At 55.9% G+C, this 19,546-nt stretch overlaps 1 protein-coding gene across 3 annotated transcripts in view; it reads left to right on the top strand.

Moving 5' to 3' along the window:
- Positions 1-19,308, top strand: part of ATOH8 (atonal bHLH transcription factor 8) — a 31,527-nt gene extending 12,219 nt beyond the window's left edge. The window contains exons 3-4 of one of the 3 annotated variants that reach the window (XR_012502923.1): positions 11,871-12,193; positions 18,226-19,308. Coding sequence is in view for 1 of the 3 variants with exons in the window: in XM_010958937.2 (XP_010957239.2) it covers positions 18,226-18,231 (6 nt within the window). In the remaining 2 variants the exon portion in view is untranslated. The other 2 variants (XR_012502922.1, XM_010958937.2) reach the window with 2 other exon arrangements.
- Positions 19,309-19,546: the final 238 nt, after the last annotated feature.

Below are 19,546 nucleotides of genomic sequence, written 5' to 3'. Positions count from 1 at the left end.
TACCAGCTGTGTCATTTTGGACCCATTTCTTAACCTCTTCTTGCCTCAGTTTTCTCATCAGTAAGTGGAGATGGTGGAAACATCCATGATTTCCAAATCCTTTTCCAGTCTGACTCCAAGCAGAGGTCTTGCCTCACCTCTGAAGGACAAGGGGACCCCTGTGTCCTGCCAGGTGGGCTGTCCTGAGGCTGCCATCTCTTGAGCACCGTGTCTGGGGGACTTAGAAGGAGGGACAGGACAGGGTCCTGGCATTGCTGGGACATCTGAGACCCTGCAACTGCCCTGGTGGATCACAGGACCACCTCACTCCGGCCGTGTGTGCCTTCCTGCCTTTCTGTCACCAGACAGGTGGGTAAGTTTCAAGGTGGCCTCAGGGATGGTCTTTAGTGACCCGCCTTGTGGCCATGAATGGCTGGGGTGGGCCACTGCTTTGTTAACCAGAACCAAGGGAGCTGATGTCCCTGGAAACACACTATTCATTCATTCATTCATTCATTCATTCAGTGTTTATGAAGCCCCTGCAGTGAGTTCCACACCGGGGAATGCAGTCCTGTGCACATGGGCGCCGCGATGGGTGTTTCTGGTGGGCTGGGCTTGACTCCCCATAGTCCCTGTAGACGGAGCGTGTGGACGTGGGGCTCAGATCAAGCCCCTGTTCCCCTCCCCTGCAGCCACTGAGGGCAGCCTGAAGTTGTGGGGATGAGAGCGAGTCAGGCTTCCATTCTGATGAGGGACATAGAAAGCAACGAGAGGAAGAAACTAGAAAACGTGCCGATGTAAGTGACCAGCTGGAAGAAGTCCTCCATGAGTGATTGTCACCAATGTCATTGATGGTGCTGAGCTCTCCCCCTTGGGGGTGGCTCCCTCACCATTCATGTACCCCAGAGGCTGGGCAACCTTTCTCCAGGACACCTCCTTGAGAGATTGTCCTCAGTGTCCCCTGATGAACTGCCCTGTCCCCCCAGACCTGTCTTAAGAATGGGATTTAAAGTGAACTTGACTTATTCTTTTGCCCATCTCAGCCCTTCTTTCCAGGGGGTGGGGACCCACATCCTTTGACTGGTGAGTCTGCCATCTCTAGGCCTCACAGGACGTGACTTTGGGGGTTCAGGGCCTGTTGCGAAGCCCCGGTCGCGCAGAGAGGCCTGTAGGAGGCCGCCCAGCAGAGAGACAGGTGGGAGGAGAGAAGGGCTCTGGAGAGCTCAGCTCTGACTCCGGCTGCAGCCGGAGATAATGCATGTTAAGCACCTGGCTCTGGGCCATGTTTCCGCAGCTCCTGTTTTTAAAGCAGCAACTCCTAGGAGCTTCTGAGGAGGAGGAGGAAGACCAGCAGAACTGTTCCACACCTGGGCCGGGTGGGCATTGCCAGACCTGCAGAATAGGAAAGGATCAATTTCCCACAGTCTTGGGTACTGCCTTCCAGCAATTTTAAGGCATTGAGTAATAACGATGATGATGATGATGGTGATAATAATAATAATAATAATGAAAAACAGCAGCAGCAGCAGATACTAACATTGATGGCGTAGTTTAAGACCTGGTGATAAATGACCAGTAAGTTCCTGGCCCTAAGTTGCTCGCTGGCCCCAGGTTGGAGGTGGGGAGAGTTAAGGCGAATCCTAGTGCACTGAGCTCAGGGCTGTACCAGAGGCCTGGGCAGTGACTGGTGACCCCCAGGGCTGTGACTGTCGCTGCCTGTGCCAGCCAGAGAGGTTGGGTCTGCAAGGCCAGAGGATGCTCCTCACCCTGTGGGTGGGCTGGTGCAGAGGAGGCGTGAGGCTGGTATAGCTCCGTCAGACCTGTGTCTTCCCTCTTTCCCTCCTGTTTTCTGGGCAGGGGAGGCTTTTCGTGGTGATGGCAAGTCCAAGGGTAGCTGGGCTCCTCTTTGGAAGGACATCTTGGGTGCAGACTTCCGTAGCTTCGGTGCTGGGGACAAACTGAGGTGGCATATTGGCTTTGAGGGTCAGTGGGAGTCATGGGTGTTCTGAGTGGGTGGCTGAACCCAGGCCTCGGACAGGACCCGGTGGCACCTGCATTTTATGTGGACTGTTCCTGGGCCCCGCGGTGTTCAAGGCAGAGTTCCCCAGAGCTCCTCCTCTGGCTGGATCTTGGCCCCTGGGAGCACCTGTGTTCCCAGAGTGCCCACCGAGGGGCACTGTCCTGTCTCTGTCCCCACCTGCCACGTACATAGTCACCCCCACTGGGGCTTCGGTCTCCACTTCTGTAAAGTGAGTTGACCCCAGAAGTGATTTCTAAGCCCCCTTCTGGTCGGACTTTCCGGGCTGAGGTCACCCCAGTCCCTTTTCTTGTCTAAATGACTGAATGCATTACGCTCCCGTCCTCTCTGCCCATCACGGGCATTTCACGCAGATTTGCAAGCCTCCCACAGGGACTGTTGGGACCCCAGTGCAGTGCGCCCTGAGAATACTGCCAACACCTGATGTTCTTAGAGCCTGGATCACGCACCAGGTGTGGTGCTTGCTGCTTAGTACTTCCGATGTTTCACCCTGTTGACTCCTCCCACCATCCCTGCAAGGTGGGTGATGGTGTTGTCCCATTACACAAACAGCAAAACTGAGGCTCAGAGGCCTGAAGCACTTGCCAGTAAGTGAGGGGCCTGAGGCTCCCACCACTTCCCTGTCCTGCCTCCAGCATGGAAACGAGGTGGTGAGAGGAGGTCCTGTTCCCACATCCTCCGGGCCATGTTACTGAGTTAAATACCATTTGTTCTGAAAGCCTGTGGAGTCCATCTCTGCTGGGAGAAAAGGGGGGTGGGGTGGGAAACCACCATCAGATTCTCTTCTCGTCATAAAAATGGATGCAGTTTCTTTTTTCCTGGTATTCCAATGACATAGACGTTTGTCACCAGCTGTTTGTGCTAACACGGAGTGTTCTCTCAGCTGCTGCTTCCCCTCTCGCATTTGACACCGTTAGCCCACAAGGCTGGCGGGGACTGGGCTGGAGGGGTCGTTGGCTGCAGATGCCCTCAGGTTGGCTTAGGGCTGCCTTCCTCTGATGTTCCCCGGGTGGTCCCGAGGCGGGGGAGGGGCAGGGGCACTGCTCTCCCTCTTCTTGCACTCTCTTCACCGCCCCCCTCTCTTTTTCCAAGTGCTCCTCTCCAGACCTTCACTCACAGACCCCACCCGTCTCCCCACCACACTATGAATGACAGCTCGGGGTCTCAGACAGCGAGAAAGAAGCAACCTCTCTTGCTCAGGGAGTCACAGAGATGTGGGAAGCTCCAGCTGATGCTGTAACCCACCACCCCTCAGAGAACCCCCCAGAGCACTTTGAGCCAAGTGCCCCCTGGAAAGCCCTGCAGAGGCTCAGTGGTCCTTGATCCAGGATGCTGTAGGTGGGGGTTAAGTTGAGAGAACCCTACAGTACTCCGTGGTGCTGTCATTCAAGGCACATAGAAGTACAACAGGGAGACCTCCAAGGCAAGACCGCGAAGTAGGCAGAGTGTAGGCTTTGGGGCCGGAGACCTGGGTTTGAGTCCCGGCCCTAGCTGTGTGATCTTGGGCATGCTACCTAACTTCTCTGATCCCCCATTCTCTCATGTGTAAAGTGAGAGCTTACATACCTTCCCTGCCACCTTGCTGGAAGGATTAAACAGGATCCCATATGAGAAAGGGCTGGCATTTTCTTAGTGCCGGAAAGGAAATCTCATGAATTACGGCTACAAGGTAACAGCTTCATAGGGAAGCCCCGGAGGAACATCTCAGGAAAGGGCAGTGCCCGGAATGGATGAATGACTGACCGGCCAAGAGGAGGGCAAGTAGTTCTGAATGGGGGACTCCACTGTCTCCAGCACTTCAGGGCAAACCCCTGGCCCCTCTCCAGCCGGCCCAGAAATCCTTGGGCTTTTAAAGTTCATGAATTCATATCAAAGAACATGCACAACATTTGGCTGTACATGGTAATAATGCTAATAAACAGACTATCACTAACCATCGTGCCGACCGTGTAGCGAGTGCCCTTTGTGTGCCAAGCACCTCCCCTACGTTATCTCTGTCCCTTATGCTAACCCAATGAGTTAGCACCACCACTCCCATTGCACAGAGGGGAAGCCGAGGCCCAGAGAAGGGCAGTCATTTGCCCAGGGCCGTGGAGCTCGGAGGTGGGGGAGCTGCTTGAGCCCCTGTGTGTCTCTGGTTCCAAACTCTGAGCTCTTCAGCGCCTACACCAGCCAGCCCTGCAGCTCACACACTGCCCAGCAGGGTGGCCTGTGCCCGGGGAGCAGGGGGCACCAAATGCGGGTGCAGGGCCTCCTCCGAACAACCGCTCTTATGTAAGCAGCAGGGCTGCAGCGCATGGAGGGAGGCTCCATTTAGCAGCAGGGAGCCACTAGCCCGCCGGGGGTGGGGGTGGGGGTGGTGGCATGGGGTGGGGGAGCTGTCACCGACCCCTGGCACCCCCCACCCACCGCCCCCCAGCGCCGCCGCCGCCAGCGAGGCCTGACACCGGGTTAAGTCGCCTGGCGGCCTCTGGCTGCAGCTGGGAGCGCGCCTGGTTCCCATTCGGGGCGCTGTGGTTTTGATTAGCTGTTCCGCGAGGCGGGCCTGGTGGCGAGGCCATGGGAGCTCCGCTGGAACAGAGGGTCCCCCGCCCGGCCGCCGCGGCCCCCCCACTCCTGGCAGCCCCAGACTCCAGATGTTCCGAGCGCTCGCTGGGAAGGCCTGCTGGCGCCACGGAGGGCAGAGGGCAGGGAAAGCACGCGAGCTGGAAGCCCAGGCACTCAGTCACCGCAGGCCTTGGCAGCCCGCCCAGCCCTCTGCTGGCACATTCCCCAGCTCTCCCCTGGCCATCTGTTCCCAAAAAACCCTTTCAGAGCCTCATCATCACTCAGGATACAACAGCACGAGCAGCTGGTTTGGAGGCAGCAGGGAAAACCGTGCAAAAGGTCCTTTGTGAGAGAGGAAACTCGCTTATGAATAACAGGGCTGGACGCCGTAAAAGCTGGCGGCTGGAATCCGTGTTTCTCAGGCGCCACTGTCTTCTCTCGACTCTTTATCTCTGGTTTTTATTTTGTTTCCCCTTGTTTGCTTTTAATGTTGTTTCTTCCTCTTCTTGCACCAGTTGTGACTTTTCTTCCTCCTCTAAGGTGCCCGAAGGCCACCTAATTAGCTCCCCCGGACGCTGCCCGACTGTTTTTTCTTCTCGAAGCTGTTAAAATTGGGGCTGGTTGGAAGTGACTGTTTCCATAAAACCTCGGCTGGAGGAGACAGGGGAGGAAGAAGGTGCCCGGGAGGGCACGGTGTGGGCAGGGCAGCAGAAAGTCGTAAACCCCAGGGAGGGCGGAGTCGGGCAGAGCTGGTGCAGAGACTCCCCCGCCCTGCCCCAGCTCATCAGAAGGCAACATGGAGACACTTTGGGAGGACAGTGGCATTTGTGAGACACCCAGTGCCTGGCCCCTCAGCTGATTGCAGTATGTATGACATGAAGCCTTTTTTAAGAACTGCCACCGCTGCCAGAAACTTCTGGGAGATGTCTGCCTGGAATCTGGGCACCTCCTGGGAGCAGTCACCGAGTGGCCTGTCGGGGACCTGTGAGGTGCTGGAGAAGGGCTGGCAGCTGGGAGGCCAGCATGGGGGTGGGGGAAGGAGAGGGCAAAGCCTGGCCGCCTTCCTCATGCTCCCTGGACCCCTGAGGAGGAGCTGAGAGTCAGGCCCAGGGCTACCAGTTGGAGGTGGGGAGGGGGACGCCTCCCAAGCATAGATGGTGGTGACCTCACGAGGGGGGTGACAGGTCAAGGGCAGGGAACGGGGTTGGGGGGCTGCGTCCCCTTTCCTTTCTCAATTCCCGCATCCCTTTTTCGCTGCCTTCCCCACACTGTCAGTGAGATGCAGGAGCTTGGCAGCCCCTCCCCTGCAGCAGAGAAAGCCGGTGGCCCACACTGCTGTGGGTGGCCGGCTCTTCACAAGCTGAGGCTTGGGCTCTGCACTTCACTCAGCCCATACTTCACTCCTCCCTCCTCTCTTCCCAGTTTCAGTCGGGGAGACTGGAGATGGCAGCTCCCAGCCCGGCAGGACAAAACATTTATGTTTATCACAGTTTCAGGGCCATTAATCTCGCTGTCTGAAGGGCTGGGCATAGGTGGAGATCCGCCCTCCTTGCTAAGGCCTCGGTGGGCAGGTGTCTGGTCTGGACACGGAGGCTGATCTCGGCTTTGCCCTGGGGGCTGCCTGGCTGGGTAGCCTCGCTCCAGTGTCTTATCTGGGCCATTCCAGGCTGCCTCCCGATCTATCCAGGGATCAGTGGCACAAAGGATGTGAAATTGTTTTCTGAACTCTGCCCTCCCTCCTGTGTCTCCTGCCTGAGAAGTTGCTCTGACCCAGTGACCAGAACTTGCTTTGCAGCCCAGAGGCTTCTAGAAGGACTGAGTGGTGGGGCTGGGGGCCAAGGCTGCCCTCCCACTGGGGTGACCAGGACCATACTGCCCACTGCCCAGCCTTGAGCCCCCCAGCACAGTGGAAGGCCTGGCACGGGGGGCGCCAGCTGGCCCTGGTTTCCCACCTGTCCTTGAGCTGGTCACCCTCTTTCTACCTGCCCCCATAGACCGGAAGGATGGCTCTAGGGGAAAGTATAAATCCCTGCCTTCCTTGAACTCCTGGTATGTATGAATGTTTCTAGAGAGTGAAGTAGGGATCCTTTCCCATCTTCAAGGTGCTCCACTTTCCACCCAGAGTTCACGGCCACCTGGGGCCTGGCTCACCTGCCCAGCTGCTCCCTGGCTCAGTTCATCCCCACCTGAGACCGTCCCAGCAGCTCTGCTAAAAAGCTAGGTCTGACCACCTCACTCCCCTGCTTGAGACCCCTTAGGGGCTCCTCACATGCCAGAGGTAGAGGCCAGACTTCCTTACAGGGCACCCGCCCCGCCCCCCCCACCCCACCCCGGGGTAACCTGGCTCCAGCCGGTCACTCCCTGTGTCCCAATTTACACTCCAGCAACACGGAACTCCTCGCCCAAAGGGGCTATTTTTGGCCTCTGTGCTCACACCGTCCCTTCTGCCTGGAATGCCCTTCTCCCCTGTCTGTCGGGCTCACTCCTGCTCATTCTGGAAGGCTCAGCTCCTCCGGGAATCCCTCCCTGACCCCTACCCCAGCCTCCTCTCCAAGGCCCCATAGCACAGCCACCCCCCGGCCCTTGCCACAAGGGTGCAGAGTCTAATTCAGGAAAGAGTCTATGATAAACTGTGAAGAATGTCATAACACGGTGTATTAGGTGATACTCTATTATGTGACATTTTAGAGTTCATTTTATGTCATTACAGTATATTATATTTTTAGGTGATATTTTGCCTGATGTATTATGTGATATTCAAACTCTATACTACATCGCATTACGTTACACAGTGTGTGTTCAGGGCACCTCTCTAGCTGGACGGTGAGCCCTTTCGTCTCTGTCCCAGCTCCCGGCACACAGGAAGCCCCCAGATGATGGCACAGTGTTCCTTCCACTAAAATCCACACGGCGGGGGCCGAGTATTCCCGTGCTGAAGGCAAAGACTCTAGGGAAGGGTGAGCTGGGGGCTTCAGGACACAGCCGGAGAAGGGCCTCTGGTCTCCCCAGGGCTGCTGTCTGGGGAGCTCGGGCCCTTGTTCCTTGGAATCAGGGAGGAGAGCTTTGCATTTCAGATCACAGAGCCCCTTCAAGCAGCAACTTAAATGAACAGGGCTCCTGCTTCTCACAGGAACGGTGAGGGGAGGGGGCTGCTCCCTGGGCCCCAAGACCGCAGTGATGCTAAGGCTTCAGGCTTCTTTTGGCCTTCACCTCGTGGCTGCACAGTGGCTGCCACAGCACCAAGCCCTTCATCTGAACACTGCATCCAAGACAGGGCAGGGGGCCTTGCCGGGAAAAGTGTTTCTCTTCACCAGTGTTTCTCTACCCCCTACTCCTAAAAGAAGGGGTACTCTCCTTGAAACTGAGGAAGACACTGGGGCCTCTCAGCTGGGAGGGCAGCCAGGGAAACAGCCACATGGCTTGTCCCTGGAGGGTGGACCCTGATTTGTGACCGAGCAGTTTTTCTTCCTGATGGGCTGACCAGAGTCATAGCCTTCACCACAGTGCCAGGCCTGCACCTCCACGGGCTTGCCCTCTCGGCACGGCAGCCCTGCAAAGTGAGTGCCAACAGCCCCGTTTTCACTTGACAGCACTGAGGTTCAGAGAACCTGGGGGACCAGGCCGGGCCACGGGTGACCTTTCTGCACAGTGCTTTACAGTTTGCAGAGCCCTCTCACACGCGTTATTCCCTTGAGTCCTACAGTGACCTCCTGAGATCCACATTACTAACCGTGGGAGCTGGGTGAGGAGGCTGGGACCCACCGGAGGAAGTCACCCCGGGCCACACGGCTGGGAGAGGTGGAGCGGGACCTCAGCAGGCTCATTTGGCCCCGTGAATCAAGTGCTGTGAATGCAGACCGTCACTGCCTCAGCTCTCCCCGGGTGAGGGGGTGTCCAGCCGTGCGGGGCCCCAGGCGGGAGGATGTGGCTCTGAGTCTCAGCCTAGCCGCCCAGGAGCTCTGTAACCTTAGGCACGTGCCTCTTCCAAGCTTCGCTTTCCTCTTGAGACATGGGTGAAAATGTCCATGGTGAGTAGGGGTCAAGGGAATGACGGCCATGAAAGAGCCTTGTCAACTGGATGCACTGTGCAGTCACTGGGGCTCCTGGAGGACACGGCCGGTCCATCAGGAAAGTGGGCAGAGGGACCCCGAGTGTCCCCTTCCCACCTGGTGACTTACACTTAGACTGAGCTGCCCACGGAAGACTTGACTGTGTTGCCAGGCAGAGGACACTGGGGTCCATCCTTGTGCTGTGTGTATGTGTGTGTGCACGCGTGCGTGTGCGCACATGCACAGGTATGCTGGTGTGTCTGTAGGCACCGTCTGTCAGCATCAGATGGAGGGCCTCCCCCATGGTGGGCTGAGTTCCCGTCCAGGTGGGACACACACTCGTGAGGTGCCTGGAAGTCTTCAAGGGTTTCAGAACTTCCTCTCTCCCCCCAGAGGCCGAAAGCCCTGAGAGCAAATAGGATGGAACCAGGCAGCTGGGCACATGGGGGCGGCCCTTCAAGCCCACCCAGAACCTGGAGAACAGTGACCAGGCGTTGCTGAGAACCCCCTGCCCCCTCCACGACAGTCATGCTCTCCTGCCACCCTGTCCCCACCACACACACACACACACACACACAAGCACACACACACGACGTGGGTGGGCAGCCAGTATGGTTATTTGCAAAGATCGATTCCCCTGGCCCACCCACCCCCTCCACACGTAGTGGGTCTTCAGTTATTTAACCTCTACTTATATGAGCAGAAAAAGACAAAGTAAGCTTGAAGGACCCTGCACATTTACTGAAGAATAAATAGTTTTGAGTGTTTACTATGTGCCAGGCATTGTCTGAGAGGCTGGGTCACTGTGGAGAACAAAACAAACAAAGGCTGCACCCTTCAGAACTCAGGCTAAATGACACAAAGGTCGTGCAGGAAAGCCCACAGGAGGGCCCCGTGGGGACCTTCTTCAGAGCCCACGATGCTCCGTCTGCACGCAGATCTTACAAGCCTGGCTCCCTGGTGTCTCAGGTCAGAGCAGTTAAGCAGAAGCAGCCGGGAGGCCGGCTCCTGGAGCAGGTGCAGGGACAGCCCGCAGCATCACAGCCGGTGGCCTGATGGCGTGGGAAAAAACAGGAAAAGAAAAGAGCAATGACACCAGAGACTCAGGAGAGCCAAGAGGCTTGGGGCCATTTGGTGTTGGGATAGAGGGCCCCAGAAGCCTCAAGGACCCGGGGAGTTTTCTGTAGATGACGTTCCCAGGCTTGGCCTTGAGTTGTCAAGAGGAAGCTGAAGTACATCCAGTAGCGTCTGACAGAGAATGCAGGGAAGTGCATCAGTGACTGGGACCTGGGACCCGTCCAAGCTGTTTGGGCACAGAAAACACATGGCTTCCTTTCTCAGGGAAACTCGCTTCTGCACAGGGACTCATTCTCCTGGGGGCCCACATCGGGCAGGCTGGGCCGTTGTCTGTTTTATTTGCTGCAGGATGCTCGGTGCTCTGAATGGAGCCTGACAACGTCTAAACGCTCCGGAAATACTCACAAAATGAATGGAAGTGTGGAAGCGGGGCCAGTGAGGTGTTTCCAGCTGTCTTCCACGATATCTCATCGGCAGCTCCTCTGTGCCTGGTCCCGAGTGGAGCCCTGGCCATCTGAAAGGGACATACAGTTCCTGCCTTGAGGAGCTGATGGGCAAGTTGGGGGAGACACACGCACACATATACACACACACATATATACATACGAGTGTGCGCTGACACGTGGCTGCCTAACGCTGAGTGCTTGGCTTCACAGCCATTGTGTTCTTTAATCCTCCCTATGGCCTCATATAGTAGGCTACTATTATTACCATTTTATAGGTGGAGAAACTTGAGGCACAGAGAGGTTAAGTAACTTGCTGAAAGTCACACAGCTGGTAGAATGGGGAAGTCAGGATTCAAACAGGGCCCCTCTGATGCCACAGGCAGCACATTTAACCACCATGCTCATTACCTGCCAGTGGGCGTGCGTGTGTGTACGGGTGTGTATGTGTGTGCACTTGCAAGTGCGTGTGCACATGTGTATGTGTGTGTGTGTGTGTGTGTGAAAGATTCGTTTCTCTTCCCAGTGCTTTCGTGGTGTCACTGATGGTCAGGGTGGTGGTGAGTGAAGCGCCCTGATCGGAGATGTCCCACCCTTGCCTGGATCCCGCGGTGTCTCCAGAATCTAACTATGAGCAGCTTAGGGACGATGGGGGAGGGAGGTGCTTTTCTCATCTTAAGGCCTTGTTTGCTCACTGTTTTTGCGGAAGTCATTTGGTTATTTGGGCTGACCAGGGGTCTCGTGGACTCTGCCAGCCACTCCATTACTGCTGCCACTGGTCCTCAACTACCCGCAGCTAGACTCTTACTGCAGGGGTGGGTGTCCCCTGAAGACGTGACGACATGGGCTTTGCAAAGGCTTGCGGGCCAGCAGTTTGGCATGAATTGGCTTGTCTGGTTGGTGCCGCTGCCACTTTGCCATTGGGGAGGGCAGGCACTGAGATGTGCAGGAGAGTGATGGGGAGCTCAGGAGGAGGCAGGCCTGGCAGGGACTCCCGGCACGGTGGCTGGGGCTGTGTGCATGGGCGTGTGTTGGGGGGTTGTGTGAGGGTCATGAGTCAGGCCCGCCGGGAAGCTGTGAGGGAGCAGGGCCTTCCCCACCTGGCTCGGCCACCTGTCTGCTCAGCTGTCTGCTCCCCTCCAGCCGGGGCGCCTCCTCTGGCTATGGGGTGAGGTCAGGGGCTCCTTGTGCTTCTGAGGTCTGGAAAAGCAGCGTGTAGCCAAGTGGAATGGGCTGGACAACCTCACAGGATTGGAAGCAGATGGGAGGCTGCAGCAGCTGGGCGTCAGGCCTGACCCAGGCCGGCTCGACCCTCGCAGCGCCCCACACTGTGGGTGGGGTGGGGAGGGGGCCAAGAAAGACAGACAGGCTGATGGACGTGGAGGGAGAAACAGAGGAGAGGCCGAGAGAGAGCTGGCAGAGACACACGGCGGAGCAAGGAGAGAGAAGCAGAGATTGGCAGCCGGAGAGCGGCCTGCGCCCAAGGAGGCGTCAGCACGGCCCCCTGCCTGTCCCCTGCAGGCTCCAGCCTCCCACTGTCAGCCACCTCCTCTAGGCCCCAAGGGATAAGTCTGAGATTTTCTTAGAACAAAGGAGGTGTCAGCTGGGTGGATGGCTTGAGGACTTGCTAGTCCCGTTTGCCAGTAAAGACGCTGAACCCTTGAGGGCCTTAGGGGCCTGCCTTGCTCTGCTGTGTCCTAGCAGTGCGACCGAGGGCCTCCTTGTCCCCATCTGCAGAACAGAAGTGATCGCCACCCCCCAGGTCTGGATAACACAGCACATGCAAAGGAGTGTAACCCGGCCCAGACGAGGACACCCGCAACATAGTGGCCGTGAGCGCCAGTCTGCTGACTTCCGTCCCCAGGCCTAGGAAGACAGGGTGCCGAGGACGAAGTGGCCCCTTCTCTCAGGAGCTCCAGGTGGAGCTGTGCGGAGTGAGCAGGTGGATGGTGACAGTGGCACCAACCATAATTCGTGGCACAGAGAGACGGAGGAGGCGTTGCTGGGAAGTGCTTGGGGACTTCAGAGGAGAAACATACTTCCCCCTGCCTGCAGTGGAGGTGGGTCTGGAGGGGTAAGCGGCTGGACTGCAGCTGGCCCTCCTTGTCCTGGACTGGGGACCCAGCAGGAACACAGCCCTGCCCTCCTGGAGCCTCTGCTGCCATGGGTAACCCTGAGCAAGGGTCTGCTGGAGGGACGAGGGGGTTGCTTCTCAGTGCTGGCCCTGGGCGCCCAGTCCCAGCTCTGCCTCCGGCACCTTCACACGGGAGGGCTCCCCAGGGTTACCCAATGGTTGTTTCTTACTGCTAGGGCAGTTCTTCTGTATGTCCTTGGCTGACCCTGAGGTTTGAACATATCCATTGGCCTCGGTCAGTGAGGGGTTTAGACAGCTGGAGGCACCCCATGCTCCCGACCTGGGCGGGCGGGGCAGGGCTGTAACATCGCAGGCAGCTGTCTGCGCGCGGATGGCTGCCGGGAGCCCCGCCGTCCTGTTCACCCTTCTGGTGAGCAGGCTTCAGGGACACAACAGGGAACACAGTCTAATCTTTATCAGCGACAGTGGTTTCAGCTTTGCCCGGGGGTTCGACTGGAAGCTGCCCCAGGGCAGGGACTTTAACCCCAGTGCAGAGCACAGAGTAAGAGTTCAGTCGATCTTTGTTGAGTAAATGAATTTTTCTGCCCATTTACGGTCCCCAGGTGGACTCTTCCTGGCTCACAAGGGGCTCTGGCCATAACTTTGCAACTCTTAGACGCCTGGGACCTCGAGGGCCCTCCCAGCCCGGACACAGAGTGATCCTTGATTCACACCATGTTCCCGCCCTCGGCAAACAGCCGCCAGCTCCAACTGCTCATACATTTCCTGCCTGTCACCCTTGGCGCCCCGGCCAGGCCAGCCGGAGGCGCTGGGGGTGGCTGGTCCTTACCTGCTTCCAGTTCCCTGGGAAGTTTGGAGGCCAGAACCCCAGGCCTGAGCTTGTGCCCAGAATAACTTCAGCAGAGCCTGGCCCTGGGAGTTGCGGAAGCAGATCTGCCAGATGCAAAGATGTATGGGCTGGAGTGTTAGAGAAAACACAAACACCAGCTTGTGGTGCAGTTTGCACAAGCTGAATTCACTCCCGTGAAACGTGACACAGGTCTGCCTGAGCACAGGCAGGGTGTGTGGAACTCTCGGTGGGGAGATGGAGTTGATTTAAATGTTTCCCTTCTGTTCCCTTGCTTGTATTTTCAAAATTTTCTATAATTAACATGTACTGCCTCCTCATTTACAAAAATGTTAACAGTTTTATTGAGATTCTAGTTTATCCATTGAAAGTGTGTAATTCAGTGGTTTTTAATATTTTCGCTAAAATGTGGCCATCACCACAGCCAATTTTAGAGCATTTTCATCAGCCCCCGAAGAAACCTCATACGCTTTCAGTCACTTTCTACACCCCAGTCTCCCTCTCCCTCCCAATCTACAGATTTCCCTGTTTTGGACATTTCGTGTGAATGGGCTCATATAAACTGTGGGCTTTTGTGTCTGGCTCTTTTCAGCTAGCATACTGTTTTCAAGGTTCATCCCTTTTCTGTTATGTATTAATACTTCATTCCCTTTCATGACTAAATAATATTCCATCACATGGATATACCACGCTTTGGTTATTCATTCACCATGGACATGACTTAAGTAATTTAAAAATTGTGCTTATGTTTGTTTTTTTTTTTTAAAGAACTTGTCAAAAGCAGATTGGTCAAGATGACAGTTGGTTCAGTATGACTGTTTCTGATTGCTTGTTTTGAGACTTTTCAGCCTATGGTGCTGTTTTATGTTTTCAAACACCAGCGAGGACCCAGCTCACATCATGGAACCAGCTCTTTGCAGGAATGTGAGCTGATGCCTTCAGGTGCTTCCATTGTGTTTCAGGCCCTGCTGCGGGTGGGGCTCCCTTGTCCCATTGATTCTTTGCGACTGACCTAGAAGCTGGGTACTCTTACTGTGCTCATTTTAAAGATGAGTAAACCGAGGCTCTGCGAGATCAACCAGCCTGTCCAGGACCCCACAGCCTCACTGACTTTGGGGCCAAGATGAACTCTAGTGATCAGCATTTAGAACCAAATATGAACCCCCCTTTCTGGCCCACATGTTAGTGTACGTAGAAGTGAAACGTTAAACAATGTTTGATAGCGTGGGTCTTGAAAAATACTTCTCTCGTGACCTCCCTGCTTGTCTTTCAGATTTTAGTTTTAAAATGACATTTCCAATCTGACTACTCTTTATAGGACAGACCATTAGGAGGAAAAGCCTCAGGATTTCAATCCCACTTGACGTTTTTTTCTGCACATAGAAGGTTGTATCCAAATTGCTTAAATATAGAAAAACGTGTAATTTGAAAATAGTGAAAAACGGTTAAGTAGGTAAAGTGGACACCATAGACTTAAAATGAACTTAAAAGGTAAAATAACTTATAGATAGAAATAATTGTTTTTTAAAATGCCCCCAAAGTGGGGAAATTACCCTGCAATGCACAGAAGTGACCAAGACAGGAAACTAGTCCACTTAAAAACAGAGACAAACTTGGTCAGCAGAGGAGGTATAATTAGAGATTTAAAAACTGGAAGTGAGCAAAAGCAGAAAGATGCAATATTGTTCCAGGGGTCACAACAATTACCACAATTCCCCTAAAGCATAGGCACCGTTACAAAAATGCTAAACGTTACATTTGAAATAGGAAACATACCCCGTGGTACATAGACGCTACAGTAAATGAAATGCCTGTGACTGGAAGTGTTTATTCACAGGTTCAGCAAATATTTATCCAGATGCCACTGTGTGTCTGGACTGTTCTAAGCTCTGTGGGCTGGAGCAGCGAGCAGGGCAGCCCGCGTCCCTGCCCTCGTGGAGCTGACCTTCTGACCACAAGCGAGTGAACAGATAAAGCGATGATTTCTGTCCATGATAACTCAGCCACCTGCCACACTGACCAAATAACCTTCATCGGACTCAGTGCCTCAGACCAGCTCAAAGGGACCCCGGAGGTGTCGCGTCTAGTCATTTTCAAAGTTGATGTAAGCGAGCAGCAGGACCTTGTTTAAAGGGCATCCTCCGTGCTGCAGGGGCTTCTCAGGGTGAGAGCCTTCCTCAGCCGTCCCCAGAGCCGTGGCCACCTTGGATCCTGCATCCACAGAACGCCAGAGCCAGATGGGATGCAAGAGGCCCTCTCAAGCTGTGCGTCTCACACGGAGATGTAGTCTGTTGCCAGGGGTTACGTGAGAAGGGGTCTGTGGTGTGGTTGTCACAGCGCCGAGTACTTCCAGACCTCTCCCCCATATTTGTAGTTGTGTTTGTAGGTGCATGCACACACACACACATTCACACACCCACATCTACACACACACATACCCACACACGCACACCCTCACCCCGCTTCTTCTGAAGAGATGGCATCTGTAGGTTTCTCTCCTATCTCTCAGCCACAGCTGATTGGTCTAGGGGACGAAATCTGACCGAGGCTCGACCAACTGACTGCCCTCGCTGGGCGTTTGGAGTTGGGATGCTGAGAGACGGGGATCCGTGGGTAGACAAACAGGAAAGACGCAGAGCTGGGAAGTGGCTGAGTGATGCTGTGCAAATGCCTAGAGGGAAGGGCCAAAGACTGCACCTCCAGAGGTTGCAAGCTTTCCCGAGACTTCCCCCGGCCTCTCTGAAATGCCCTTATGTAGCCTTGAATAAGCCTCTTTTTACTCTAGCGTAGTCACAATCGCACAAAGGGTCCGGAAAACACTGGGTAAATAAAGCCACAGGAATTTCTTTACTGCAGGACTTTCCAGGGGCTTTACTATGTTAGTATACATAGTGACTTTCCAAAATGGGGCCAAAGTCTGTGCTGTCTCCCACACTCACGGGATACGCCTCACCTGGCTGGTGTTCTGCAGAGGACCCTCTAGGGCGTTCTAGTCCATGCCCTTGTACTTGTATTCACTGTACAAGTGAAGGAGTTAAAGCACAGAGAGGGAGAGTGAGTTCCTGAAGGCCACATAGCTGGTTGATTGCAGGAAAGGTCTTGGCACCTAAGTCCTCCCAGTGTTCTTCCCACATGCCCCAGCTGACATAAGGCTTCCTTGGATGGTTGATGCATGTGCTGGGATTCTTGGACCAAGGTGGGTGGTGGGAATGCAGGTCCAGTGTGGACACTAGGGAAAGGGTGGGGTTGAGAATTGAAGGCCAGGGCTTGGCAGGAGGAACCCCTGTCTCCCTTGCTCTTGGGTGGTAGCCATGGCTTCAGCAGGTCTGAGGGCTTGGGCCTGGGCCTGGCCACCCGGCTGCCTTCCCTGGACAGCCAGGAGGACGGCTCCAGCTGCCCAGCCTTCTGCGCCATCCCCCAGACCACAGGCGGACCGAGCAAGGGAGGAACCCTGGGCCAGTCCTCGGCAGGGCCCGCCCAGGCAGCCAGCGCCGGGATGACGCGGGCTGTAAATCACTCCGTGGACCACAGACCCAGTGCCATCCCCACGGGTTTCCTTTCCGCTTCTTAATCCTCCTCCTCAGACTTGGTAACAAAAAGCAGATTCCTGCTGGGGCCAGCCACGCACCATGGGCTTCGAGACTGTAAGCCTGGACTCACCACATCAAGATGCGCCATCCTCTCACTTTTCCTTTTCCCCTTCTTAGCTGCTATTAGCTGCAGGACACGCCCTCCGCCTGGCCTGGCTCCCTCGCCCTCCCGGACCCCCTTCCAGCCTTGCCCTAGCCTCACACCTTGGCTGCCTGCCGAGCGGCCGCCCAGGCCTGAGGCTCACCAAGGCCTGTGGTTAGCAGCCCCTCCAGCCTCGTGGTTTGGCTGCAGCCCGGCTCCCCGAGCCTCCCTTTCAGCAGGAGCCGCCTCCGTGTGGTAGAGTAAACATTGCCGGTCTGGGTTCCAGTCCTCTCGCTGCCAGCTTGTAGCACTTTACCTCTGAGACGTGGATGGGAGAGAGCTCGCTGGCACCTCAGAGGTGCCTGACAGATGTTTTGCTTCAAAAATAAGTACTTAAGCTGTTGGTTCAGGGTTGTTGCAAGAAGCCAAAGAGAAGTCTTTGGAACTGTGTTATTAGGCTCGTGCTGGGCCGGGTTGAGGGACGGCTCCAATGCTCTTGGTGGTCTCAGTGGACGTGGAACCCTTGAAGAGCCTCCCACCAGCTCTGACCTCCCCCAAAAGCTAGAGCTCCAGCCGCCCCCAGGACCTCGCCCCATCTCCTATCCCTTCCTGGTAGCAAGTCACCTTCCCTGGTCAGTTTTCTCACGTGCAACGCCAAGTTCAGCTGCCGGAGTGAAGTTTCCAAAGGCCAGGACTGCCAGGAACTTAAAGATGGGCTAGCCTAGTGTTTTCCAGTTGTGCCCATAGCACCGGGGTTCTCAGAAGTGTCCCAGGCTCCACGTTGGAGGGAATGCAATAGACTTTGGGTCCCCCTCTCTCTGTGGCCCCCAGACTCTCCTGATCCGAGTGGACCAGAACCATGTTTGCCTGTTTCCTGTGTTAGAATTCCAAGGTCAGACTTCATTTTGACTACAGTTGAAGAGGCTGTCATTTTATAGATGAGGACTGTCATTGTACAGAGAACATGAGGCCCAGCTGGCAGGTGGATGGGCTGGGCCTAGAGTCAGCCTCTTGGCTGCTGGAGTGAGATCTTGTCTGGGGGTGTAGGGAAAAGGGGCCGCAGACACCGTTCCCGTGGGGAGCAGGGCTGACTCGGACGTCCCTCAGAGGAGGGACCTGGGCGATTGTGGTATCAAGGCCAGGTGTCCCTCAGCTTCTTCTGCCCGCCACAGCCCTTCCCATTCCCCTCAACCAAAGAATTCAGCAGTGGCTCTGAAATGCAGTGAAGTCGGGGGGGGGGGGGTAGTCAAGGGGACATTGCGGGCTCTGATGGCAGCCAGTCCTGGCTCCAAATGCAAACTCCATCCCTTACTGAACCTTTCAAGATGCAGTCCCTGTCCGGGCCGCACGTGTCCCTCCCAAGGCAGCTGCGAGGATTAAGAAAGAGAAGATGTTGTGGGTGTGGCACCTGGTACAGGTCGGCCTTCTGGATTCGGGGCCAGTAGGGGCTGCTTCTGACGGCTGGTTGTTTCTTTCAGGAGTGACCGGCTACGGGCTAGTCCAAGGACGCTGTTGTGGGCCCTCTTCCCAGTCAAGCTTGAGGAGAAGGTGAGCTTACCAAGTCCAGCCTCGTCTTCCTCTCTCAGATGCCACCGGATGCTCAGACGACCGCATCTCAGGACAGGAGCTTGCCTGCCTTCCTCCCCCCACCCCCCGTCTCCTCTCCCTCCCTCCGCAGCCACTCCACGGTGACTTTGCACTTTGCTGTCTGCCTGGTGAGGTGGGGAGAGCAAAGCCTTCCCCTCCCCTGGGCCTGAGGCCTACCGTCCGGCTGCAGAAATTCATTGCCAAAGATTCGACAGAGACACTGAACGAAATGGGGTGAGAAGACCCCGCAGTGAAAAGCCACACTGTTGCTCTGTGACCTTTGCTCCTCCTGCTGCCCGGGTCCCATCTCATGCCAAAGATGAGTCGGCAATTCCACGAGGAACTCATGGAAGGGATGGACGTTTGGTGACCATTGGAAGCCCTTGACCTTCTGACCCTGAACTTTCTACACTGGGCCCTGAGCTGGCTGGACCCAAGATAAGCCTTCTGGGGGCTGTGAGAGGGAGGCTGGGGGTGCCTGTGGGGAGTGGGATCTGAGATCCCGGTCCCTCTCTCCCTCCCACTGGCTGTCAGGCCTCTGACCCTGATTCTCCATGTTCCCTGGGCCCAGGCTCCTTCTTGGGCCCTGAGCATCATGGGAAGGGAGTGAGGGTAGGGGTGAGGGAGAAGCAATATTGACCATCTGTACTCCACCCCAGGGACTTGCCCCAAGGTGACCTGCCTAAGGGTCTTGGCTCCCCCACCGGCCTAGCCAGCCACTCCTTGCCAGGGGCCTAGCGTCCTGGCTGGGCACACAAGATGGTGCCCTGCCCGGGGCCAGTGGTCTGTGACCGGTTGTGCCGGGGGGCAGAGGGGAGGAAGGGACCAGGGGAATGGGCCAGTATGTGGGGAGGAGGGCATGTTTGGAGTCAAGGCCTATTCCTTCCTTGTGCTCAAAAGGCCAAAGCTGTTCACATCTGTGCTCAACCATCTGCTTCAAATTGAAGTAAAAGCCCCAACATGTAAAGAAAACACTTGCTTGTGTTGACGGCCTCTGTGGGTGACCAGGACTTTGGCTGGTCAGTTGGGGAGGGTTGTTGGGGAGGGAAGAGGTTGAGAGACCTTCAGGAAGCAGGCAGTGTGAGAATGAGTGTGTCTGTGTGTTTAAGGGGGTTGGGGTGGGGCCCTTGCCACGGCCTCGGCCTGAACTAGTGACCAGGAGGCCTGTCAGGGACACGTGAGGACCTCTCTGCTTCGTACCTCACTTACTCC

The sequence above is a fragment of the Camelus bactrianus genome, chromosome 28 (genome assembly GCF_048773025.1).
Source record: "Camelus bactrianus isolate YW-2024 breed Bactrian camel chromosome 28, ASM4877302v1, whole genome shotgun sequence".
NCBI classification, from domain to species: Eukaryota; Metazoa; Chordata; class Mammalia; order Artiodactyla; family Camelidae; genus Camelus; species Camelus bactrianus.
The sequence above is the reverse complement of the archived record's forward strand: the minus strand, read 5'-3'. Positions and strand labels throughout refer to the sequence as shown.